The 25421-nt window shown below is 44.1% G+C and overlaps 1 protein-coding gene and 1 long non-coding RNA gene across 11 annotated transcripts in view; one reads left to right on the forward strand and one right to left on the reverse strand.

Moving 5' to 3' along the window:
- UBTD2 (ubiquitin domain containing 2) overlaps positions 1-19182 on the forward strand; it is a 51593-nt gene extending 32411 nt beyond the window's left edge. For 4 of the 5 annotated variants that reach the window (XM_051793619.1, XM_051793621.1, XM_051793620.1 and 1 more), the window contains one exon: positions 13127-19182. In XM_051793619.1, coding sequence (XP_051649579.1) covers positions 13127-13524 — 398 coding nt within the window. In that variant the 3' untranslated portion in view covers positions 13525-19182. Of the gene's footprint in view, positions 1-5326; positions 5998-13126 lie in introns of those variants that run through there. The other variant, XM_051793623.1, reaches the window with a different exon arrangement.
- The window catches only part of LOC127473698 (uncharacterized), a 901041-nt gene that overhangs the window by 153671 nt on the left and 721949 nt on the right, over positions 1-25421 (reverse strand). Inside the window, exon 1 of one of the 6 annotated variants that reach the window (XR_007905550.1) lies at positions 23815-23860. The exons of the other annotated variants lie outside the window; for them this stretch is intronic. This is a non-coding gene — a long non-coding RNA (uncharacterized LOC127473698). Of the gene's footprint in view, positions 1-23814; positions 23861-25421 lie in introns of those variants that run through there. 6 annotated transcript variants of the gene reach the window in all.

Consider the following 25421-nt stretch of genomic DNA (forward strand, 5'->3'; position numbering starts at 1 on the left):
AGCGTGGGGAAAACATGGCATGCTTTGCCTCCCCAGTCCAGACACAAATTCCTAATTGCAGCAAAACTCTTTTCTCCCTATTGAATCAAACAGAATCCCAGAATCATTTCAGTTGGAAAAGACCTCTGAGATCATCAAGTCCAACCTGTGCCCAACCACCACCTTGTCGATTGGACCAGAGCATGAGTGCCACATCCAGTCATTCCTTGAACACCTCCAAGCATGGTGACTCCACCACCTCCCTGGGCAACCCTTTCCAATGCCTCACCACCCTTTCCATGAAGAAATTCTTCCTGAGCTGTAACTATGCATCATTCTGTGATATTTGCTGCCTTTGGGCCTAATGTTTCCCTGCACTAAAGAGCAGCTTTTAATGGCTGTGCCTGCAGTCCTGCATCTCTCCCTGCACCACTCCCCTTTGTGTGTGCTGGGCTTTCTGGGCCCGTTGTTGTTTAAAAGGCCATGTTACATCATGGTCCTGCCATCCCTTAGGGCCCAGCTGCATCTCAGTGTAGGATTCACCTGCTCCTGACTGATCTGGTTTGGATTCTGGGTGTTTTGAGCACTTTTCAGTATTAGTCAATAAATAAAGTTACCCTCTGCTATGTTGAAAACTTCATTTTTATTTTATGTTGATGAAAACTCCATTTATTGACTCCATTCATGTTATTTTATGCTGATGAAAAACTCAGCAAGAGCTGGCAGTGTGCACTCACAGCCCAGCAAGCCAGCCATTAGTATTTAAAATTGTACAGTAATTCAGAAATATCTACAACAAAATTATACAGTAGATTTCATGTATGTCTCCTGTAAAATAATTAGCTTCAGAACTGCAACTCTGTAATTTTTGCAGTGCTTTTTGTGTGATGGCAATATTGGACTTACCTGTTGTATTGATGAACCTGTGATTGAGAGAATCTGTACACTGAATTTTGCTGTGGCATCTTTAGCATTTAAATTGAATCCCCTGTGAACTGCTGCCCCTTAAGCCACAAGGTCTTTGTGGTTTTTCTCTCTCTTGTGCCTGCAAACTACTGAATTCAATGCTTAGCCTTTGCTGGGGTTTAAGGCTGTAGGAATTGCTTTCTCAGTAGCTTATTTGTCTGAAGAGACTTTTTAATTGTCATTGAAAATTGTATTTTTTATGGATTACATTATCTACACACATGTGCAACGTTGGACAATGTGTTTTTCTGTGAGGATATAGAATACTCGGTCAGGTTTCTCTAAATGTCTCTTTAAAAGGGTAGTGAATGGTATTTTGGTGACTGTGGCTGTCTAATTTTAGATTTCAGCAGAGTTATGAAAGCTTTGGGAGGTCTGACTATCAAAGCGTGTCTGTCAATATGATCAGCAGTAGTACTGAGATGAGAATGCAGGCTCTAAAAGTTAAGGGAACTAAAATCTTTCTCTAGTGAATATCATAAAATTTACAGTTAAGCCTACTAGTTTGTTGCTTTTTGAGTTGGGTTGGGGATTTTTTTTTAACTGAACTGCTCAGGAGAAAGCAGTTATGAGTTGGAGGGAAGATTTTTCTGTTTTGTTTTTACTTCAGTTAAAAAAATAACAAAAGTAAGGGACTAAAACCCAAAATTGCTGGTGTGTTGCAGGGAAACAGACTAGCTGCTGCTGGCACTGAAGATGTGTGTACATTAGGAGAGGGCTTGTATTTTGTTTTTTCTTCTACACATCAGTGTCTATTTTTAAGAGTTGTTGACGTCAAGTTCCCTCCGTAGGTTTAGCTTTACTGAAGTGATTAGTGTGAATACATTGAGTCAAGCTTTCAGAAGACTGCACCCAGCCTGTTTTAAGATTTTCCTGCCACCATGAGTGCACAGCACCAATGGATACTCTGGAAAAGGGTTACCTGCCCAGGTGAGAGCTGCAGTCCCAGTTTTGGTGGTGCGTGCTTCAAGTTTTCGCCACTCTGGTGTTTTCAGTCTCATCATCTTGTTACTCTGAAGCACAGACACAGCACGAGGCTGTGACAAGGGTGAAAAGCAATGCTGCCATCCAACTGCTGGATGGGCTTCTGCTCTGGGCTCCTGCCAAGCAGTGGGGGAGACCAACTCATCTTCAAAATCCATTTCATGGAGCAGCTTTGCGCACACTCCTGCTGCCCTCTCTGTCCTCAGAAAGTACCTCCTGCTGCTGAGAAATCTCTGAAATGCTCTGGCTGTTTCACTTCTGCTCAGGCACAGTAATTGCTTTTTCATTAGAAGATTTCATCTAAATTAGGGATCTTCAACCAGTGGCCTCCAGGCTGTGTGCTCCCTGCTTGGACAGCGAATTAAACCTGCTCCATCCCGCTTCCCGGTGGCTGCTTGGAGGCACTCAGCAGGGTGGCAGCTCCTCCTCTGCTGCTGTCTCCTGCCTTGGTGATTCTCAGCATTTTCTGTGTCTGTCATTGAGCCGCCACACCTGGAAAAATGACTTATTGCTCTTAGGAAACGCTGTTGGGAAATGTCGTGTTGGTTCTAGTGAAGGATGTGTTACCCTGCTGGGCTTCACTGGATTCCTTCTAACCTTGAAACCAGTCTATTTTCTCACCCTCTTCAGTCCAGAGCTACAATTAAGATGATGCTTTCCGTCATTTCTGCTGTGATTAATATTTTTAAAATAGATGCACAACATCCTATCTGAGGGATGCTGAATTTCCATGTTTTCTTCAAATGGAGTGTCGAATCAAAGCATCAGGATGTAAAGCAATTGTGGCTGGATGAAATATTTATATATCTAAGTGCAGGTTAGGAACTATCAACCCTTCAAAAAAAACCCACTTATGGCTACATCCTACAGTTGTTTTCCTTAAATATCTTTAACTTCTGCTCTTGGTTTTTGAAAGATATTTTGAGAAGCTTTGTCAACATAATTGCTTGGGCTCTTCTCAAGTCTCTTACTCTGTAGCACTTGCCCATCTATTTCCTGTCTTTGGTTTCAGTTTGCCTTTTCTGATGTGGGGAGGACAACTGTGCAACACTGTTTTCAGAACTGCTTTTTTTTTTAACCATTAATGTGTGACCAGGAAATTGCAGGTAACTCCCTTAAGAGGAAAAAAAAAACAAAAGCACAACAAAACAAAAGCAACAAACCAAAACTTCCTGTACATAATGACTCAAAATAAACCTGGACTCATGAAAAAAGAACATCTCAAATTCTTCATATAAGAAGCTGCTTGTTGATTTGTGTGTTGCAGATGTTCTAGACAGGAGTATGTCTGGTTTAAGTGAATAATAGTCCTCTGGTATCTGATAGTGGTCAGGACAAGATGTCTAGTTTATTAGATATTTTCCCAGGAGTGGACATTTAGTCCATCATTGGCTGCTTACAGCAGAGGAACTGGGTATCTGCCTTATCTGCCTTGCTGTCTGCTAGTAAAATGAGAAAAAGAAAGATGAAATGTTCAAAATTTATTCCTCACTGAAAATTCCAGTGTAAGCCCGTGAGAGCCCCCTCGGTGCTGCCTTCTGTGTGAAAAGGTGATCTGCAGGGGGGGTTTTCCTTGCTTCTGTAATTGACCATGTTTTGTGCTAAACTTGGTTTTCCTGAAGGAATTGGTGTCCTCCAGAGTGTCTCAGTTTGGTAAATGAGGGGCTTAGCCAGAACTTGGGTGTCTTGCTTGCTCCTTGCCCATCCTGCTCCTCCTCCTCCATGATCTCCAGTTTATAGTGGCTGTGACACTTGTCATCTTTTACTGTTTCAGCTTCAGGTATTTTAATACCACCAGGAAGATGGAAACTTTTCTCCAAGACCAAGGCAAAATGGTTATTATGGTCTGAGTCACAGAAGGCTTCTCCCTTTAGCCTGGCAAAATTTTAGAGGCAGGTAAAGGGAAATCCTGCCTGGGGTGTGTCACAGACAGCATGGGCAGTACTCACTGGAGGTATTTTAGTACTTTTAAATCTCTCACAGCGTCCTTCTATAAATACCTTAAAATGGTAACTTCAGGTCATTACTGGGCTTCAGAAAGCATGTAACAGGCAGATTGACCTCTGGAAAAATACTGATTTCTAAGAAGTTTTGTTTTTTCCTGAGTTAGTTTGGACCTGAAGCTTGTAGTTGCTTTTTGCTGACAGACATTGCTGAGAAGCCCAGTGGGCTTTGCTTTTTTGCTGATACAGGTCTGAGCTCAGTCCAGAGTAAGCAGTGTTTGGTTTGTAGTGTTACTGCAAAGAAAACTTGCAACAAAATGAACTGTGTGTTTCCATACGTGTTTTGACTACCAGTCATTATACAGAAATAATGAAATCTCGGCGGTGCCTTTAATGGTTCCCGGGTGATCAAGTAAGATCTTTATAGAAGGTCATAGCTGCGGCAAGGCCTTGAATTTTTAACCTTTTCAGGCTCTCACCATCTGTGCAGATCCCCAAAGCCTCTGCTCTGTGCACATTCAGGGCATGATACAGCACTGACTAACATGCAGTCTTCTACCTTTATGCTTAATCAATACTTTTCTTCTCTTTTTTATTATAAATAAGGTCACTCTGAAGGAACAGCACCTTGTAGGTGAGCAGCACACTGAATGGCATAAAGCAGTGCTGCAGCCTTCTGTTGCTTCAAATCTTCCCTGTAGCCTCCTTTAATCCTCTCCACCCCCACAGCTTTAAACAGCCTTGTGTTGTAGTTTTATTTTAGAATGTGGGTACTAATGTGGGATTGTGTCAGTTTGCTTGACCTCCCTGGAGCCTTTAACATTTTTGCTGGTTATCCTTGGAGACTGAGCATGCAAATGAATGACTTCCACGCTCATTAGCAGGTCTTTGAATGGCAGCTCAGGGATACAGGCAAGTTTGGGAGCAGAAAGAACAAAACAGTACAGGGCAAACCTTTGTCTAGGTCATTCTGTGCTTTTCTATCCCTTGTTGCACATAGGTAGGTTGTGGGGAAAATTGTTTAGTCTTAGACAGTAGTTTTCCACATCTTGTTCTCATTTCAAACTGGTGTGAGGCCTCTCTACTCTCCATAAAAGCCAACATTTGCTTTCATGCTCAATCTAAGGGTTGTCTCTGCTGCTCTGCTAGCTGCAGCTATAATAAGTGTTATCTCACACCAAATTTCCATTCATAGCCACTTTGAGCTCAGATTAAATTGTCTCAGATACCATTTTGCTGCCCAGAGTGGGCACTGTGCTGAGCAGGGGATTGTTTGAAGGTTGAGCACACTGCCCACGGTCATGCAAGGGAGGTGGAGCAGCTCGAGTTGCTGTGGTCACGAGTTCCTAATTGAACATCCCTGCATTGGATGGTCTTAGCATGGTCAGACTGTGCCTTCTCTCTACACAACTACCTGAAAAGAGGTTGTAGCCAGGTCAGGGCTCTTTTTGCAGGCAACCAGCGACAAGACAAGAGGAAACAGCCTCAAGGTGTGCCAGAGGAGGTTCAGATTGGACATCAGGAGGAATTTTTCACAGAAGGAGTTGTCAGGCATTGGAAGAGGCTGCCTGGTGAGGTGGTGGAGTCACTGTCCCTGGAGGTGTTCAAGCAACAACTGGACGTGGCACTTTGTAGACCTGCAAAGAGAGAAAAAACTGCACAAGTCTGTGGTTGGCAAGAAAAAGGAATATCTCTCAGTTGTATAAACCACTTTTGTTAACTTCCCATTTGGTTTTTTATTTTAACCATGTTAGTCATATGTTTGGGATGCTGAGTGCTAGGTGTTCACTCTGGGTTTATGGGAACAACAGACTACTTAAAAATTCAATGGTAACAAAGGCATTAACAACTTCTGAGTTCAGCTTCTGTGCAGCCTCACACTGAGCAGGTAACCTGGTGACTTTAATCACTGTGATACGATACAGGCTCAGGTGATTATGATACTCTGCTTTTTCTTTTTCCTTCAAATCCCCTCACCCTCTTTAAGAAGATAGATAATGGAGAACAACATATAAATGAGAAGGGCATACACAGAAGCTCTTTCACCAACCAGATTTTTTAAAAAATTTTTATCTAAGAAGCTTGTCTAGACAGGCATCTATTTTAATGACATGCAAAGGGTGCATAGTAGATGAATACTTCATTAGTAAAATGAGTTGTCATCCTTGAACCTTGATGTAATATTTCTTGGAAGCTGTTACCTTCATGCAATATTAGATCCAAGTTTTAGAGGGATATAGAAGTGGCAGTACATATGGTATTGCTAACATGACAACTGCTAGGCATTAATACATAATTGACTTTATCAAACCTCATTTGGATAAGGAAGGACTCACCAATGGATCCATCTGTTCTAGATTTAGTATTGTGACAAAAGCCTGTGAGGAAAGGGATGGGGAAACTTACTGTAAGGGATGCCATGACTGGATGACATTCCAAACCCACTTGGATGTGTTCCTGTGTAACCTGCTCTAGGTGACCCTGCCTTGGCAGGGGGGTTGGACTGGATGATCTCCAGAGGTCCTTTCCAACCCCAGCTATTCTGTGATTCTCTGATTACTGCAAAAGCCATCTTGGTAGGGTGGTTGAGGTTGGAAGGGACCTCAGAAGTCTGTGTAGTACAACCCTCTGCTGTAAGTGTGTTTCAGGTTATTCCCTTGCAGATTCTTTTCAGGCAGCTGAATGTGCATTATTTTATCAGGGATCTTAGATCCCAGGTGAGTTTTCTAAAGAACATCCAAGCATGGAGGTGAGCACAAGCAGTGCAATAGCTGATGGAACCAGCTATGAGGTAGTTCTCCTGGCAGAGAACAGGATGAGGGGATTACAAAGGCAGTAGCAGAGTCTCTTTATTTTCTTCCGCTTTCCGTTGTTGTAATGCACCAAGCACAATTCCCATCTATCTTGTGCCAGTTGCCACAAGCAGGAGTGAGCTGGTCCCTGCTCACCAAGCAGCCCCTGAAGCACTGGGATCTCCTGCTGGCTCTGGGAGTTGTTCTCCATTGTGGAATTGAGCCAGACCGATAATGTTCCCATAATGGAAGAGCTGTTTTTCAGTGCGTTTGAAATGAGAATTATTAAATGCTTAATACTCATTATCTCCAAACCTCATTCTTTAGGAAGCTGGAATAAGTTCTTTATTATAAAGGGAGGGTGAAGATGAGAGCAGGGCTGTGTTGTGTAAGCAGTTGTGCTGGGGCTTAGGAGACAGGCTTGTACCTTTGTCTGGTAGCTTTATGGTAGTTTAAATTTGCATAACCCATGGAAATTCAGCATGGAAGAAACATGGGAGGGGGCTTATATGTGTGGTTAATTATCAAGTGCTTCATCCACACGATTAATTATTACAGCTGCTTTATTGTCCTCTGTATGTGGTGCAAGGCACAGGCTTGCACGAGTATTCCCACGCGGTGCCCTCTGGAGAACAGGAGAGCCACAGTTGGTAACTGCAGCATTGAACTGTCCGGGTCGTTATTAAGTCAGAAAAAGCTTTTTTCTCTTAACTCCTCCCACTTTGTGATGGCTGTAGGTGAGCTGGAGCAAACCACGGCATGTTTGCACTTGTTTGTCTCAGCCCTGTTCATGTTCTGCTCAAAGTCACCCTTCACCGCTCTCGCGTGCTGTTGACGTCAGTACATGTTTTATTTTTTTTTCTTATAAGATCTTGTGTTTCTCAGCTGTGACCAGGAACCAGCTACTAATAAAGATGAAGAGATAGTTCAGCTTTTCTGGCTCAGCCATTGCTCTCTAGGAACAGCTGTACTGTAAGACCCAGAAGAAACCCCCTTGTTTTCATCATGGATTTCAGGCAATACTGATCTATATTGGGTTCAAATCAATAGTCTACAGGTGAAAGCTCTACTATTGCCAATTTATTCAGCAATCCAGGCTCAGCTTGGGTTTGGAATGGAGTTTTTCAGTAAGAAAAACAAATGAACCAGCTGTTCCTTGGGCAAATGTGTTATATACAGACACTCAGGCTCCTTAAATTAGCTTAGTCTCATTGCAATGCTACATTTTGTTTTGTTTTGTGTTGTTGTAATTTCTCTTCCTGCAGCAAGTCTGTCTGGGGGAAGGGAAGAAGAGATGAAAATCTGCTCAGTTTTTAAGTTTTTTGTGTGTTTCCGAACAATCCTCCTCGAAACTGTTCTAAAGCTTAACGAAATAGAAGGCACCTCATAAACAGAAAGCTGCTTTTTCTGAAGAGAATGGTGTGCAGCTTTAAGGAAATGCCAAAATGCCGTTAAAACCCGTTAAAACTTTTTATGTTTTCAGAGAGGTGTGGTCATATATGCCTGACCTAATAACTCCTGCAGAAGTTTATCTTCATATCATTTAAGTCTCTTAAATTGCTTGTCCTTCTATGTGCAGAAGGACACTTAAGTCCAAACTCTGAACTGCTTAGGGGTGGAAGCAGTATTTCCTAGTCCTTTTTTAGTGTTTCCCCTTACCAATCCTGTGAAATATCTCCATCCTGATAATCTTAGTAAAAAAAAAGTTTTTGTGGCCTGCAAGGCAATTAATTTCAAAATGTTCCAATTCCTTCTGCTTGATCATCACATCTGCTTATTTCTTCCCCCTGAAATTCTCAAACTGTCTCCTACCTGGATAACAACCAACAAGAAGCTTTGCCTTGCAACTCCTTCTAGAATTCCTCACTCTCAAAGTGAGGTATTACTTTTGAAATATTAAACTAATCCCATCTGCTGTGGCTTAGCATTGTATCTTCTTTTCTGTCTGACTTGAATTGAGCTTATAAAGTTAAATTCCCCAACTGTGTAGCAGCATCAATACCAAATGACTCTAGAATCATAGAATCAAAGAATATTCTGAGTGGAAGGGATGCATAGGGATCATCAGTGTCCAACTCCTAGCCCTGCACAGGACACCCCAACAATCCCACCCTGTCCCTGAGAGCATTGTCCAAATGCTCCTTGAGCTCTGTCAGGTTGGGGCCATGATCACTGCCCTGGGGAGCCTGTTCAGTGCCCGACCACTGTCTGGGAGAAGAACCTTTTCCTCGTATCTGATTATTTCCTGATATCTAGAGCCTGTTTGACACTGTAAGTTTTTAGCTGGGAAATTTTCAGAGTAATGAATCAGTCAATGAGACCCTCAAAGCACTCTCTAGATCATTTCATTTGGCACCTTAATTCTGAATGGTAGAAAGTTGGAACCAATTAGGATTTGAGTGGTTGGATTGGTTTATTGGTTGGTTCTGTCACTGGCTTTTCTCAAAGGCAGTTCTTTCTGTTGCAACAGTGTTGTTTGGTATGCAAGTTTATGAAAGTCATGTTCACATCTAGAGGAACATTTAAATACACAAAGATTACTCAAGTATATCAAGTATTGATAAGCTTAGATTATGCCTCAATATTGTAAGATCTTTCTATAGCATCCTGATCTTTCAAGTCCAGTACAGAATCCTCACCTAGACCTGCTGCTTGCCACCCATCCTCCCTGCTGCTTTCCTCCTGGAATCTGCTCCTTTTGCATGCTTTCTTTGTATGATCCAGCAGTGAAAATTCTAAGGACCAACTCACCCTCCAAACTTTGGCATCTGAACTCTGGTTGCCTGATGCAGCACCTGTCTGCAGGGTCTGGGGAAGGAGAGGAAAGTGGTCTAAGTGGGGCTGAGGGATGGAGTCCTCCACAGCTCTGAGCACAGGAGGGAGGGAGGGCACAGGGTTGAACTGTGACACCTCTGCATTGCTCTCTCCTTCTCTGGTTCAAGGGAGGCTGCATCCTTCCTGTGCTGGAAGTGCCTGGTGAGGACCCTGGTTGCCTAAGTAACAGGAAAACCTAGAAAAATTTTTTTTCTTCTTTATTTTCTCATAAAAGCTTGACATTCTTTTAGTGCTACTTCCTGCTAAATAACTGGCATGGTCCAAACTGATGTATCTTGAAAGAAGGATCAGAAACATGATTTTCAGTTTTAACAGCAAAATTACAGAGGCTTTTGTAGTTGGGATGTTTAATTTCCTGGGTGCTTTGCTCTGTGTAAGGGACGCTGCAGCGAATGCCTTGGTGAAGAGCTGCCATCTGGCTGGTGAGATAGGCCTTGCCATGGTGGCTGTGGGTAATTCAACCACTTTCTCTCTTCCTCTCTGATAACTTGCATTTGCCTTCATTGCTTAAAATAGCCCCACACTCACCACACCCACTGTTAACACGTTCAGCCATCATTTCACTGTTGAGACCTCACCAGCATGACACCCCTTCATGTGCTGCTGTTTGAGTTTGTCACTGTTCACGACATCTTGAAGATTGTGGCAGAGTCTGATGCTCTTCAAAGATCACTTGACAGAAAGCCTCATAATGCCCAGCAGGAATGAACTGGCTGGAGGGGACCAGGATGTGTGTGCACAGCTCCATATCTCCAGGTGAAAGGTCTGGGGGGTCAGTCCTATGAGGAGTGGCTGAGAGAGCTGGGGGGGCTCAGCCTGGAGAAAAGGAGGCTCAGGGAGGACCTAATCACTCTCTCCAGCTCCCTGACAGGAGGTGGAGCCAGATGAGGGTCGAGCTCTGCTCCCAGGGAACAAGGGATAGGACAAGAGGAAAAGGCCTCAAGCTGTGCCAGGGGAGGTTAAGATTGGGTGTTAGGAAGAATTTCTTCATGGAAAGGGTTGTCAGGCATTGGAAGCAGCTGCCCAGGGAGGTGGTGGAGTCTCCATCCCTGGAGGTGTTCAAGGAATGACTGGATGTGGTACTTTGTAGACCTGGGAGATCTTGGAGGTCTTTTCCAATCTGAGTGATTCTGTGATTCTTTAGAGGCGAGGACCAACACATCCTCATCTCCTTGGAGCTCTGGCCTGGCCTTCAGTAGGTGTGGAGTGCTCTTAAGGAGGGGATATTGTTGTAAAGTCTCTTCTGCTCACAGTAATTGTCTTCTGCACTTTAATCAGTGTATCTGGTCTTGAAAGCCATTGAGTGGTAGGTAGTAGGACTTGAGAGTCTTAGGGACATTTTTACCAGTATGAGTGGATGAATGGGATTACTGATAAGGTTTATGGTAACCTGTTCTTACATTAACAGTTTGTTATAAACTGTTTCTCAGTCTGGGATGGGACTGTGGGATTTTATTGGCAAGAGGTTTCCTCTACTGTGTCTTTTTTCATTTAAATACAGACCTCCAAGTTAGCTGCTGTTTTAGAGGACTTGTTTTAATATTGCTTATCTGATTATGATTAAGCAATCCAGTGTTTATAGCATATGCTTTGACCTTGATGTTAGTTCAGCTGGGCAACGATATAGATGATGAAGAAATTCCTTAGCAAGCTCACCCCGTGATATTTAAAATTAACTCTTTGATATGCTATTCTAAAGTAGGAGCATTGTTTTTAAGATATATGGCTTTTAAAGAAAGGTGCTGCTGGCTAATTGAAAGGCTGTTGAAGTTTCAGTTTTCGCTTTTTTTTGAGCAGCAAACTACATGTACTTGTTTTTATGTCCAGAATTTAGTACTGTGACATTTAGCAAACAGATGAGGCATACAAAATGAAATGAACATTGTAAAACAAAACTGAAGTGTGGGAACTTCAGGCTTTAGTCTGTAAATGGCAAAGAACTGTGAAAGGAATGGATCCAGTATAGTTTTCACAAAAACTGGTTTGCTCTGAGATTCATAAATGATACAAGAGTATAATGAGTTGGTATAACTATATTTTTCTGGACCTCCTTTTTTGTTTTGCTCTCTCACTAAATCTTAGGTCATAGATGCCTTGTGCTGCCTGTACAAACAGAAAAGCCACAAACAGTAGATGCACCTAAAACATTGGTCTTTTAGCCAAAGAGTTCCACTGTCTATTTTCATCAACACAAATTATCCTTAAAAAAAAAAAACCGGGACTTCTGTCTAAAAGATTTCCAACTGAAGATGCTGCCATTGCAGTGGGCTGAGTGACACAGTACATCCTCCAGTTATAAATTTATACTGTAGTAATTTTGCTGATCAAACAGCAAAGTTTAAGGCAACTCACTGTCGGCATGAAAAAACCTCCAACAAAATAAAACCCCTACATTTCTAACAAGGAGCAGTTGGCTGTTGTGTGCAGAACTGCCAAGTCAAAGAGGTTTTTTAATATTCTGTAGCTCAAGGACTTGGCTCCTCTTCAAACATTTCCAGCTCCAAAAGGACGGGTAATGTGGCAAGTGACTGTGCCCCCTCTAGGGGCAAAAATGTGGAAATTTTTTATAGCAGGTAGATTCGGAACAGTTTGCTTGGAGTGTGAATAGGTGGGGTTTTTAGCCAGAGTGAGAAGGGATTTCTGCTGTGTGCAGCTTCCTCAACATCTCTGTTTCCTGGATCACTGTGTGCAGCAGGGCTCTGTTTTTGACCTTCTCTTACTCTTAAAATGGTATGAAAAATATGCTGCTGCTTTTCCAGGGTAGTACTTGAAATATATTTTATAAAGTCATACTGTGAAAAACTCAGCTTGTACTTGATACTTCAGTGTGTGTTATAATCCTTGAGCTGTGCTGTGCCCTCTACCATTTCAGGGAGGAGGAATTCCAGATGCAGCCTTGAACACAAACACTCAGATTATCCCAAGGAACCTCTCGGGAGTCTAGGGAAATAAAAATCACTACTAAAACTTCAGGGCTTTGAATATGGGAGTTACAGCAAATATAAAGTACGTGCAAATATAAAGTATTTGCAAATATAAAGTACGTGCTGAGTGTCGTCGCTTTGGTGGTGACTCCGAACGGAGCCACGGGGTTGTCTGACTTGGGTGGTCGTGTTTGTTTATTCTGGCAGTGCTCACTAAAACATGAGTCCTGTATGAAAGCGTTTCAGCAGTTTTCGGATGTTTGAGAAGTTATGAAATCTTCCTTTCACAGTGGTCTTTTGCCTTTTCACAGCTCAGGTTCAGTGTCATGTAATTCGTCCAAGTGGCATTTTCTGGGTGCATGTGTGTTCTGAACCTCAGGCTGTGCTGCTGGAGAAAGATTCCTCTTTTAAATGGCACATGGGAGTACAACATCATCCCTTATCTCTGCTTTTGAAGTTTATCCTGGTTTATCTGGAGGGAGGGATGTGTTTGGTTTTTAGGGGATGCTTTTAACTCAGCCTCAAGTTTCCATATGAGAACAAGTGAAGTGTTGAAGATTTTTGTATCAGTCCTTTAAAGCCTGAATTCAGTCTTCATTGCTTGGGTGGTTTAACAGCAGGGTAAATGCTTCCCAGCATGACCACTTCAGTGTTAAATGTGACATGCATTCATACTCATTTTAATCCCTCTTCTCTCCTAAAGGTGCTCTTACAGAGTGTTACGATGAACTGGGCAACCGGTACCAGCTTCCCGTCTACTGCCTTGCCCCACCTATCAACATGATAGAGGAGAAGGGCGACCTGGAGACTCTGGATATTCCTGATCCCCCACCCAATTCAGGGCACGAATGCCAGCTCCGTTTGCGCCTTTCCACAGGCAAAGACCTCAAACTCATGGTCCGCAGCATGGACACAGTGTACCACATGAAGAGGCGGCTGCACGCCGTGGAGGGAGTGGAGCCAGGCAGCCAGCGCTGGTTCTTCTCGGGCAGGCCCCTGGCAGACAAAATGAAACTGGAGGAGCTGAAAATCCCAAAGGACTACGTGGTGCAAGTCATTGTGAGCCAGCCCTTAGCAAATCCCACCCCGGTGGAAAACTGAATTCTGCTTGTTTATTGATTCTTCTTTCCTCCGTCTCTGTCATGGGGTTTGTTTTCACTGCCCTCTCTTCTTTTGGTTTGTCCTGCTAATGGATTGGTTCCAGGAAATGACCAGCAAAAATTCCATCTGTGATGGAGATCTGCAAAAACATAAAAATGTAAACTGGCCTCTGGGGTTTGCCTGATCTCATATTTAACACAACAGCAACCAGAACGGGGCAAGGGCAAAGGAAGGAAGGGGAAGGCAAAGGGAAAAGAGGGAGGGAATAGATTGTTGTTCACTTAATACAAATATGTAATGATCCTGAAAACTGTCGGTGGTGTCCTGATCCATGAGGCCAGAGCAACAGAGAGCACTTTTATTTAAAAAACAAACAACCTTAAAAACTAATCAATGTATCCAATTTCATATCAGCACCACATACAGTTCATGCAAGAATCGCAGCTGCTCTGGGTCGGTCCCACACTGCCCGTTCACGAGGATCCTTTCAGGTGCGACCGAACTCGTGTGCTCCGATGAGGCCCCACCGAGGCACAGCCAGCCCTGGGCATGGAGCTGGGCTGGGGGCTCTGTCTCTGTCCCGTGCCGACCGCTCCTGGTGATGCTCAGACCAAGCAATTGTACATTCCAAGATGGCAACGCAGTCCTGTGCCATTGCTGGCTCCCGAGCCGGGAACGCAGCCCGCCGGAGCCTGAGGCAATAACTTAGTTCATGTAAACTCTCACGTACTGTACTGTAAACTCACCTGCTACAAGACTGACTTAGCCTCAAGTTTCCTGGCTGGTGGGCACCTGAGTGTGTGCCTGCTGAGTTTCTGTCACTCAGATCATGAAAAGAGACTTTGATGAGGTGAGCTGAGGTGAGCGATGCTGATCTGCCCCTGAGTGACGGGTGCATCGCCTTCGTCCAACAGCACTGGTGTAATGGGTCCAGGTTAAACTGCAATTACACTCAGATGCAAAGGATTGTAGCTTCCCGTGCTTTCCTAGAGGGCACAAAGCACGGAAGATGGTGAGGAGGACACAATAGCACACAGTTTTCAGCTTTTGGTGTGTCATTGGAAGCAGGAGCCAGTCTTTTAGCTGTGGTGACTCTCCAGCCAGGACAGCTGGAGTTGTCCTCACCAGCACGCACTTGTGGCCCGGAGTGTGGCCGTGGTGCTTCACAGCCAGTGCTTTCCCTTCAGAGTGTAAGAGGGGCCTTTCAGCAAATGACAAATCCTTTTGTAGTCTCAAAAATCTGAATCAGAGCATATGGAGATGGGGGGACCAAGTAGCTTGTTCCCTCAGTTGGAGATGCTCTGTGTTGCCGTGGCAGCTCTGCACCCCTGCCTGGCAATGCCTTTGGTTGAGATCAATTCCCTGTTCCTTTTAAACATGATTTCTAGTTTGCTTGGGTTTTAAGCCATCATTGAAACGAGTTCACTTCTTCCAAAGTCAAACATGCTATTTGTGTGTGAATAGCATGTTTTTATTGGTTTCTGTCTTCCCTCTCTGAATTAATGGTGTAAAGCTACAGTTGTCACGGCTCTTTCTCATCTGCTGGTGAAACTGGTGGGTTACCTTGAAAGATTTTAAACCTGTTACTTTTGCTCCTTCATTAGTTCCATAAAAGTCAGTTTCTTGAACTCAGAGGGAGTTATTTCACCACAAGCATGAGCACAGAGCCAGGACAATCAGAGGTCACTTGTACAACAGCACAAGTCTTTCCCAGCAGGTGGAAGCAGAATTTACATCAGTGGTGGGAAACAGATCCACAATTTATATGCACTTCCCACCCTACCCCACAGAACTACAGCTTTCTTTTTGGTTCTTGTGTTGTATCAAGCCTGTGTTTTTCTGACAGCTCCTTTAGCCTCACTTGGGTATGGGATGCCTGAAGTGCAGTGGCAGAGCTGTGTAAAGGAAAATAAGTTCCCTGTTCTCATAAACACCAAAGTGACTTGCTTTTCTTTCTTCTTTTTTTTTTTCTTTTTAAAGATAAGAATGAAGCTGATAAATACTAATCTATAACAAGTTTTCTATTGTGGAGTTTTTTTAAGACAAATATGATTTACTGTACTGGGGTTTTGCAGCCAAATCTTTTGCATTCCAGTGGGGGAAAAATATTTGATACATAAACAAGTCAAAAATCTCTTGGATTTTCTCTGGGCAAAGGATGGTTTGATGCCAGGAAGATACTACTGGTCTCATAAGGCACAACTTACATATCTATATAAGTGGTCTTCACAATGTCATTTCCCTGCAGTCCCTTCTGGAAGGGGGGAAATCGTGATAGATTAAGGAAGAGCAAACCAGGGTGACAATTCTGGATCTGTGAACACTAAAACCATGACTTTTTAATTTTTTTAGGATACCTTTTGTTGAATTTTTTCTTTTTCTATTATTATTCAGGCCGTTGTCACCAGGTACTGTTTTTGAGAGGACAGCGTGCAGGGGCTGGGAGAGCTCCTTCTTTCCCTCTCCCCCTCTTAGTTGGAAAAGGTTCAGTTTTATTACACTGTTATAGATGGTCATGTTTTATATTAATTGCTTTTATGGCAGGGAGAAAGGTGATGATGTGTAGGCCATGTCATGAGTGGGTTTTGAATAGAACAGAGACTTGGTTCTTGAAAATACTCTTTCCTCTAACAGCCTCCCCCCCTCCTTAATTACATATCAAAAACTGAAAGAGTTCAATGGTAAAATGCTTTTAGAGGTGACAGTGAAGACTTTGAACCTCTCTGTATAAAATTACAGAGGTACTAAGCACATACCCTGCAGAAACAAAATTTTACAAGATTTGTGTTGGGAAATAATTTTAAATTTCAAAATACATATTAAAAAGTATCAGTAATGAAGGTGTACAGGCATATGACAGACATGTCCCACTATAGAACCAGAGAACAGTTGTTTCTGTCTCTGAAATGCCTTGTCTTTGCCCTACAAGGTGGGCTTTGGTGCAAGTACCAGTGCAGGGGAATGGGCTGGGGCTCCTGTGGGAGGAGTTTCAGGGGCAGAAGGGGTCTCCCCATGGGCCTGAGGTAGGGAGTTCAGGCTTGTTTGAGTGCAGGGCAGAGTGGAGGCACAGCTCAAGAGAGACTAACCAGGTACTCAACCACTGGCAGCCCCGGTGGGGGCTGGTGGCTGCTCAGGGGAGGATGGATAACAGCACACTGGTGTGTGCATCCCTGTTTTGCAGCAGGAGGATGTTGGCAGCATGGCCTGGGTTGTGTTTTGGAACTTGGTGGGTTGCCCCACACCCTCAGGTGTCTTGGGTATAAGTGAAACAATGCAACAAGTTTTTTAATGCACACCACCAATGCCAAATACAGGCAACTGAGAAGTAATAGGTTTGGGGGTTTTTTTATTCACTAGACCCATCAGCCCTTTGTGCCATTCCTGATTAGCTCTGGCTGTGAACTGATGCCAGTAGATAACCTTTTTTACAGTGTTAGTGACAGGTCTGTTTGACATAATTCAGATTTTTATACTCTTTATTGTTGCTTCTGCCTGACACAGAAGTAATGACCTAATGAAAGTCCGTGCTCCTAAACAGCTTGAAGGGCAGAGAGGCATGAACATGGATAGTCTGACAGGGCCAGGGAGCTCCAGAAGAGCTGCAGGTGTTGCAGGTACATTGCTTGGTGCATTGCAGAAGGATGCTCAGGGTCTTCTACAACCAAGTGTCAGCTGCTCCTTCTAGAGCATCCAGCTCCCAAAATGTCATTGACTGCCTTGGCTCTTTGTGCATGACAGTTTATTGGTGTCTTCTGCAGAAAACACAGCCTGGAATATATAGTTTTCTGAAAGCCTTTGCTTCTCTGGAGCTGGGAAATATTTTGGAAAATGAAATAGCATGTGTTGGCAGTGTAATGTTTCATTTGTTAATAAACACCCCAATGGTAAAAGTAGGGGTAACAACAACAAAAAACCTCACCCCAGGAGCAACCAAACAAAACCCAGCTCCTCTTTGCCTTCCACACAAAGTCCCTAAGTTGTTTTGGGGAGGAGAGGAAAGAAGGATTCATTGGAGCAACAGGGCAACCCATGGCACTGTGCATAACCTTTGGTGAAGAAGATGGTCAATTGATAAAATATTGCTGTAGTGTGATGTGCTTCTGCATATATATCCATTGCTAGTAAATAATGTAAAATCTTCTTTAAAAGTATTTAAAAAAAATACTCTTTCTTACAATGGTGGGATGCTTTTACCCATGGAATTTTGAAAGCATTTTCGCTGTGTAGGTGTTGACGAAGTGAATGCTGAACGTTTTTCCATGTCTGCGATGCTTCAGAAGCGCAAGTGTTTCTGACTCTTGATCTATATTTTACAAACTTTTCTATGTTACTGTACATACATCCAGGACCCTGCACCTTATGCAGAGAATGTTTACATAAAAGAAAAAAAAATTTTTTTTTTTGGCTCTTTCCCTGCGCTGCTCAAATCCTGTTACTTTGAAATGAAAGTAGTCTCTGTTAGAAAAAGGGGCTTTTTTTTTCCTTTGCCCTTCACCACTTCCCCCATAATCAGCTCCCTCCTGGATGGTGGCTGGAAGCTCTGGGACGTCTTGTGCTCTCCTGCAGTGGGACGTAGAGGTGTTTCAGAAAGGTGTTTTGGAAAATGTGCTTTGGGTGGGGGATGAGCTTCATACTCTCTGCAACTTCCTTGGAAAACAGCGAAAAATGTGCTTCAAACCCACTAGGTGTTGGTGGTCTGCCTTGCAAATTCACTGGGAAGCCTTGGATTCAACTTCCCAGCGTCTGCACTTCTGTTTTCTCCCCAAGATGATGAATGTCCTGCTGTTCTATCTGCAGCTACAAACGCTTCTGTTGGTTAATGACTGTATATACAAGTCTGCCTGGTTAAAGACTTCCCTTTCCATGAAGTGTTTTTGATTGCTCTGCTCTACAAATGACTCTCCTCTTCCATATTTCATCCACGTAGATATTCCGTAGCCGTGCGTGTGTTGCTCTTGTCCGTAGGAGATGGAGATGGAGCTCTCCTTCCAAAGGGAGATACATGCCACTGAGCCTACACAAGTCAGGCAGCTGGAAGATGAGATGTTTTAACCAGCAGACTTCTTACCATGGACTTTGAGACTTTTAACAAATACATCTGCTGGACTCTCCATGAAAAAGTGCATTCCTGCCCTCCGAGCAGGACCACGTGTTGGGTATATATCCAGTAGAACTGTATATTTTACAGAGGAAGACCATTCAATCAGAGCCATGGGGCAAATAGAGAACTTAAAATCCTGACTCCTGCCTTAAAACCTTTAGTTCATCTTGAGCTCCAGAAATTCTGCACCTGCTCATTCCCAAGTCCTTTTTTTTTTCTTTAGGAAATTGGAATCCAGTCAAAGGCTGGAGACAATTTAAGGCAATTGAAAACAAAATAAATTTGAGCTGATGGCTTCATTAAAATAACTAACTGGTCTTGGATTAAAAACCCTACTTGTGCCTCTGAAGTCCAGGGAATGTTTCAAAAGTGGAGGTGGATTTGAGCAATGATGGAAAGGACTGCGTTAGCTGGCCGTGTGTGACACTTGCTTTCATATGCTCTGAGCAAGAGACTTCGGTTTGTGTCCTCTCTGCCTCATGGGAATGGCTTTCAAAGATGGCTGGTACCATCAAATTTGTACTTCTTGAATAAATACCTTCATTTTTATGGTAAAACTCTTTGTATGCAGTTTGATTGTGCGTGCCGTGTGACAAACATTCCTATTCCACAGGATATGGTGCTAGACTTGGTATTGACACAGGAAACACACAGCCCCAGCCCACAGGGGAACAGGGATGAGGGGATTCCAGTGACATGACTGTTTCTTCCTCTGTAAATTTATGAAGACTTTTAGAATCAAACCTACCACTTGTGTAAAATAGGCTTTTTAACTTTTTTCCCTTCCTTGGCTTCTGTGGTCAATGAAGAATTCTAGACCAATGTAAACCTACTGTGAACATAGGTAACTTCTAAACTGCATTACGTATTTTATGTTGTGCCTCTGGTACTTGGCTGACACATCACAGTCTTCAGACTGATAAATTATGTGATTTTTTTTTATCCTAGGGAAGATCTTTGACCACTGAGAGCAAATGATCCTGAACTTCTATTGGAAATACTGTACAAATTTCCTATATTTAAAACAAAAAAAACCCCACCTTTTTCTTCCCCTGCATTTAAAAAATAAAAGTAATAGTGGCAATGCCATGCCTTAAGGAATAAACTCGGCGTTGTTTTTCCTCCTTAAATTTCTTCAGTAAGGCTTTTGGCTCTGGGCTGGAAAGCCACAACTTTTCCATTATCTCCGACACCCCAGAGAGACACATTTTAGTATTAATTTCAGTGTGTGACTACATTTTATCTTGCAAATAAGGTGTGCAATCCGTGGAGAATGCAGGGCCTGGAGATGTGCTCAGACATCCAGCGTGAACCTCCTGTGCTGTCTGTGGATCAGCTTCTGGCTCCTTGGTGAACAAAAGTAATGAATCTGTGTAATTGTCCTGTAATTACATTAACTGACGTGTTGTCTTAATTCAGGTCACCACTTTTATAGTCTTGATTAACTACAGAAGGTATCAGAGGAGTAGGAATAATTCTTTGCAGGCCATTTTGATCTAATGTTATCACAGCTAAGTATTTCCATTTTTATTTACATCTTAGGATAATTTCACAATAGAATTCACGATATGAGTAACAAACAAACAAAACGTGATTTTTCCTGGAAATTTTCTCCTCATATACATATAAAAATATATATGTGTAATTTTTATTCCTTTTATATGTGTGTACATATAATGTCTTTTATCTATACATATTCCCCTTTTTAATACACACACGAAACAAGGTGCAAAGGCTTGTATGAAACCATTTCATAGAATCACAGAGTGGATTGGGTTGGAAGGGACCTTAAAGTTTATCTCATTGCAACCCCCTGCCATGGGCAGGGACACCTTCCACTAGACCTGGTTGCTCCAAGCCCCATCCAACCTGGTCTTGAACACAGTGCTGCGTTAGGACCTGGAGACAGCACTAAGGGAAATCATCTCTAACCTGATTTTGCTGCTGCTTCCACTGGGATGACTGCTCTGGTCAGTGCAGGATGCAGAGATGCTCTGGGCACTAGAGGGAGCATCTGGAGGTGGCTAGTCCCTCCAAATCTGGGCTAAAAATATCAAGGTAATTTATGGAAAAGGCACTGAGCTCTCACTTCAGCCCTGCAAAGAGTAGTTCTTTGTGTTCTCTGAATAATCCTGAAAAGTTGGGATTTGAGCCATGGAGTTTATTTTCTCTGGACTCAGAGCAGTTGCAAAGGTCTGAGAGGTGGGATGCCACCCTACAGACAAGCCAAAACCTTGCTTCCTGGGAGGTCAGAGACTGGAGACTGGAATTTTCTAATCTGATTAGTCCCTCGTGCTGCTTCGTTAAGGGAATTCCAACGGCAGCGAGCTTGGAGGAGGCTCCGTGGTGTGTGATGGGCTGCGTGTAAGGTGAGAGGGGAAATAAATTCACTGAGCTGCTGTGCCCAGAGGGTAAACAGTCAATATTTAGCAAGAGAAACGAAACTGCTTCTCTTGCCTTCTCTCCACATGGCCTTAATTAGGTGGTTTCGTTAACAAAGCAAACAGCGTTTCCTGTTGTTGGGCTGTTCCTCGGAGCGCGGCAGCAGGATGGGAGCTGCCCGTGCCCGGAGCACGTACCGGGGATATGGAGCAAAAGCTGCCACTGCGAGCGGCTCCAGCCTTGGAGAGAGCCCCGTCTGCCCCATGTCAAAGCAGCCTGGCTCCGTGTGTGCCTGAACGTGGCCAAACAGCAGCACAGAGGAGGAAGGCAGGGCAGAGGAAGGGCTTCACCTCAAAACACCAACAAGACACAGCTACTGCAGTGTGGTGGGAAAGCAATGCCAGCATCAGGATTAGTCCTGGGGGGAGCTGTGAGGTACGAGGCTGAAGTCCAACTTGCATCAGTCCTTCCTCCTTCTCAGACACGAGTCTCCCATGCTCACCCTGGAGCAAAGGAATTGCTTTGCTGCAGCTCTGTGATTTATTCACTTTTTACAGGTTTGGTGCATCTCTGTGGTGGGTGTAAACTGAGCCCAGGGGGTCAGAGGCGTGAGGCTGTGTTGTTCCCGTGTAGGTAAAGGGTTCTTATGAATTTGTTAGGAGCAGGCTGGTCCTGCAGGGAGGGTCTTCATGATTCCCTTCCTCTTCTTATTGTTTGTCAATGCAGAAAATTTCAAATATCTCAAATTCCCTGGAGTTCAGTTGCTAGTTTTGGAGAGGAGTTAGATCCCATCTCAGTAGGACAGGTCTGCCCACCATGAAGAGTTATTTCAGAGAAAGACCCCCAAGTTCAGGCTCTTGTCCCCTTCTCCAGCTTGCTTGTTTCCTGACTGACTCAGGAGAAATTGGTTCCAACTGATTGCCTCAGGCTCATCCTGAATATGTTACAGGCTAATAGGGCACCTCCCTGGCACATGGCTGCTGCTCTGCCTTTTGTAATGACTTGCAGATGTTGGAGTGATTCACAACATCTGGAGGTACCCTGTGGCTGGGGGAGCAGGGAGGTGCCTTCATGGCAGGGTCACAGCCACACTGCTCCTGCTTAAAGTGGCTTTTAACCAGGCAGCCAGGATCAGTGAAAGCAAAGGATCAGTGCAACTTGGGGCTAGAACAGCTCGTTCCAGGAAAATATTGTGAGGGCATTAGAGAACTATCCACAGGACCGGAGGCTTTGATACCTCGCTGCACTGCTAAACCACGCAGGGAATAGGCTGCAAGCCCTGCAGGGCTGAGAGGTACAAAAACTGCCTGTAACAAATAATTACAGAGGATACTGGTGGTGGAACACAGAGGAGGAGAATTATCCATAAAGGAAGCTGGCAGCAGAAAGGAGGAGCAAGTGAAGTGATCTCCCTTGGATCCTAATGGCTGTCTTGGTAGATGAGTTCCCAGAGCATGCTGAGATGCTGGAAGTCATGAGGATGGTGTGGAGTTGTGACAGAGATGTCTACAGCCTGTTAATAACTGATTAACTGTGTAACTACAGGAGATCATTAATCAGAGAGCAGGGGGGGATTTGAATGAGCAGCGGTGACCAGACAGGGACAAAGGTGAGCTGGTGGCAGCAGCAAATTGGTAAGGGGTGTGTGCCTGCACTTCTGTAAGGAGGGGAGGTGGTGTGACCAGCTTTGCTCCCTTTCTGGTTGCAGGGAATGGGTGAAATCCACCCAGACTCCCCTGGGAACCTGCAGCTGGTTTAAGGTCAAAATGAAGATCCATCACAGAAGAGAGCAAGCTTCTCATATCTGGCACAGAGCAAAGGTATGGCTATAGGAATGTTCCTCGAAGGACTTTCAAGTCCAGGTGTACCACACCAAGGTACCTCCCCAGTCATAGCCCTGAGAATGGACTGCAAAGAGCTTGGAAAATAATGAGAAGCCACAAATGAACTCAGAAGAAAATGGCTTAGATAAAGGCCCTTCTCCCAGTCCTGCCCAACTCCTCCCATTACAGTCTCAGACAGAGGAATATGCCCAGTTTAACCCCAAAAATTATTTCTTCATGCTGAAATCTTACTGTTAAAATATTTTTAATTTAGACAGTTCAGTAAGTCATCAAAGACCTGCCCCTGGAGTGAATGAGAAAAAAACCCAGGTTTAAGAGAGAATCACCTGTGAGCTGCAGTACCAAATTAATTATAAGGATTAATTTTTAATTTAGGGACATTTTCATGGCCTCACTTCTGACTTTAATTTCTCTAATTTGACCTCATCTCCAGAAATATCGAAGCACTTAAATACCTTCCTATGTTCTTTCATGGGGTTGAAGAGAAACCTTGTAGCTCCAAACTCATTAAAACCAATCAAAATTAATCATACTGTCCACGCCAATGTCCAGCAGTTGAAAGGCAGGTCCCATGTGCTGATGGATGAACTGCTTTTTGAGATGATTCTGTTTCAGGGCAGAAAGATTTAGAAACACGTGATAAGCACTGATTTCCTGCTTGGAAAGAATACGTGGAATACCAACCAGTGCTTGCATCCAGAGAATAAAGGTGACCTCCTGCTTGTCACACCCTCAGGAAATACCAAAATCCTGGTGCTTCCTGCCATGGAGCCTCCCAGCTGCTGCCGGCGGGGTTCGGGGAGAACTCCCAACAGCCAGCCGTGCTGCAAAGCTGCTTTCATAGAGTCACAGAATCACAGAATGGCCTAGGTTGGAAGGGATCCCTAAGAGCATCCAGTTCCACCCCCTGCCATGGACAAGGACACCTTCCACTAGACCAGGTTGCTCCAAGCCCCATCCAACCTGGCCTTGAACACTTCCAGGGATGGGGCAGCCACAGCTTCTCTGGGCAACCTGTGCCAGGGCCTTACCACCCTCACAGTAAGGAATTTCTTCCTAATATGTAATCTAAACCTACTCTCTGTCAGTTTGAAGCCATTCCCTCTTGTCCTGTCACTCCAGGCCTTTGTAAATAGTCTCCATCTTTCTTCTGGGCTCCTTTCAGGTACTGGAAGGCCACAGTTAGGTCACCCTGAAACTTCTCCAGGCTGAACAATCCCACTTCTCTGACTTTTCTTGCAGGAGAGGTTCTCCATCTCTCTAGTCATCTTGGTGGCCTCCTCTGGACTCGCTCCAACAGGTAGGTGTCCTCCCTTAAGAGGTCCTTTTCCATCCCTCCCACATGCCCTGTGGTTGGCTTCTTTCCTTCCTCTCTGAGTCCCCTGGGCAGCAGCCCTGAGTGTTGGCCCTTGGCCAGGCTCCTGATCCAGAGCAGAGCTGCAGGTCATGTCCAACAGCAAGGCTGAGCTCCAGGGGTAATCCTGGCTCTACCACCCCTCTCCCACACTGCAGCCTGGCATCCTCACTGCCCTTCCCTGAGAAGGCACAGCCCCTCCCCAGATGGGGCTGTAGGTGATGCTGGGCAGGCTGAAGAAGGGCACTGGCACTGCACCAACCAGTCAGCAAAAAACAATGGGTGAAAACAGATGTTCAGCTCTCTTCCCCTCAGATAGGGCTTCCCCACACCTGAGGGCTTCATTTTTGAACTCCTTGCTAAGAGGGACAGCATGAGCTGGGAGGAGTGTTAAGATGGTTCCTACCTGGCAACAGGTCCAGAGTTCAATTTATCCCAGAGGAGCAAGGTTGGTACTAACAGGGCAACTGCTCTTTTTCCTGCTTTCCTCTTCAGTGCAGCAGCATTGCAGACGCATCCAGACCCAGGGACCTTCTCCAATCCTTTCACACAGTAAGTAAGATCAGCTCCAATGAGCCGATTCCCATTATGGGGTGTTGGAGGGTGCAGGTGTCCCTGTACCAACTCCAGGACCCGCAGGGTGTGCAGTTAGTGGGACAGGAGGATGCACAGCACCGCATAGAACTCATTAATATAAATCCTCCCCCTCACGTTTCAGTCCAGTGAGTTGAACAGCAGCATGATCTGATCCTTATTCAGGTCAGTCATGTCACGGAGAAAGCAATAAAACTGAAGATCAGGAGAGCAGTGAGCTCTCAGGCATTGCCTGCACAAAGCTGAGAGCAATAATTAGCAGGATTTATTTTATTTTAAATGCCCACTGCTCCCTGACAGGTTGCACAGGCAATTAACACACAGGAACAGACACTAGATAGTGCTCAGAATTCATAGAACAGTATTAATAAGATGGGCTGATTTATGAGTCATGTGATTTCTGCACAGAGGCAATGGAAAAGTGCTTATTGTTGTCTGCCTCTCTTCTTTTCCTGTCTGCTTTTCTTGTCTTCTTTTCCTGTCTTCTTCTTTTCTACCCCACACCTGAAGGAAAAAAGGACTTTTCCAACAAACCAGAAACACTGAAAAAAGGAACCCATTTTTCTTTTGTAGCTGTCACTTTTAATTCATGATCCAGTAACAATTATCTTTAGTCCTATTT

Source organism: Manacus candei, unplaced genomic scaffold (assembly GCF_025592945.1).
Source record: "Manacus candei isolate 608988 ecotype Guabito, Panama unplaced genomic scaffold, ASM2559294v1 h1tg000037l, whole genome shotgun sequence".
NCBI classification, from domain to species: domain Eukaryota; kingdom Metazoa; phylum Chordata; class Aves; order Passeriformes; family Pipridae; genus Manacus; species Manacus candei.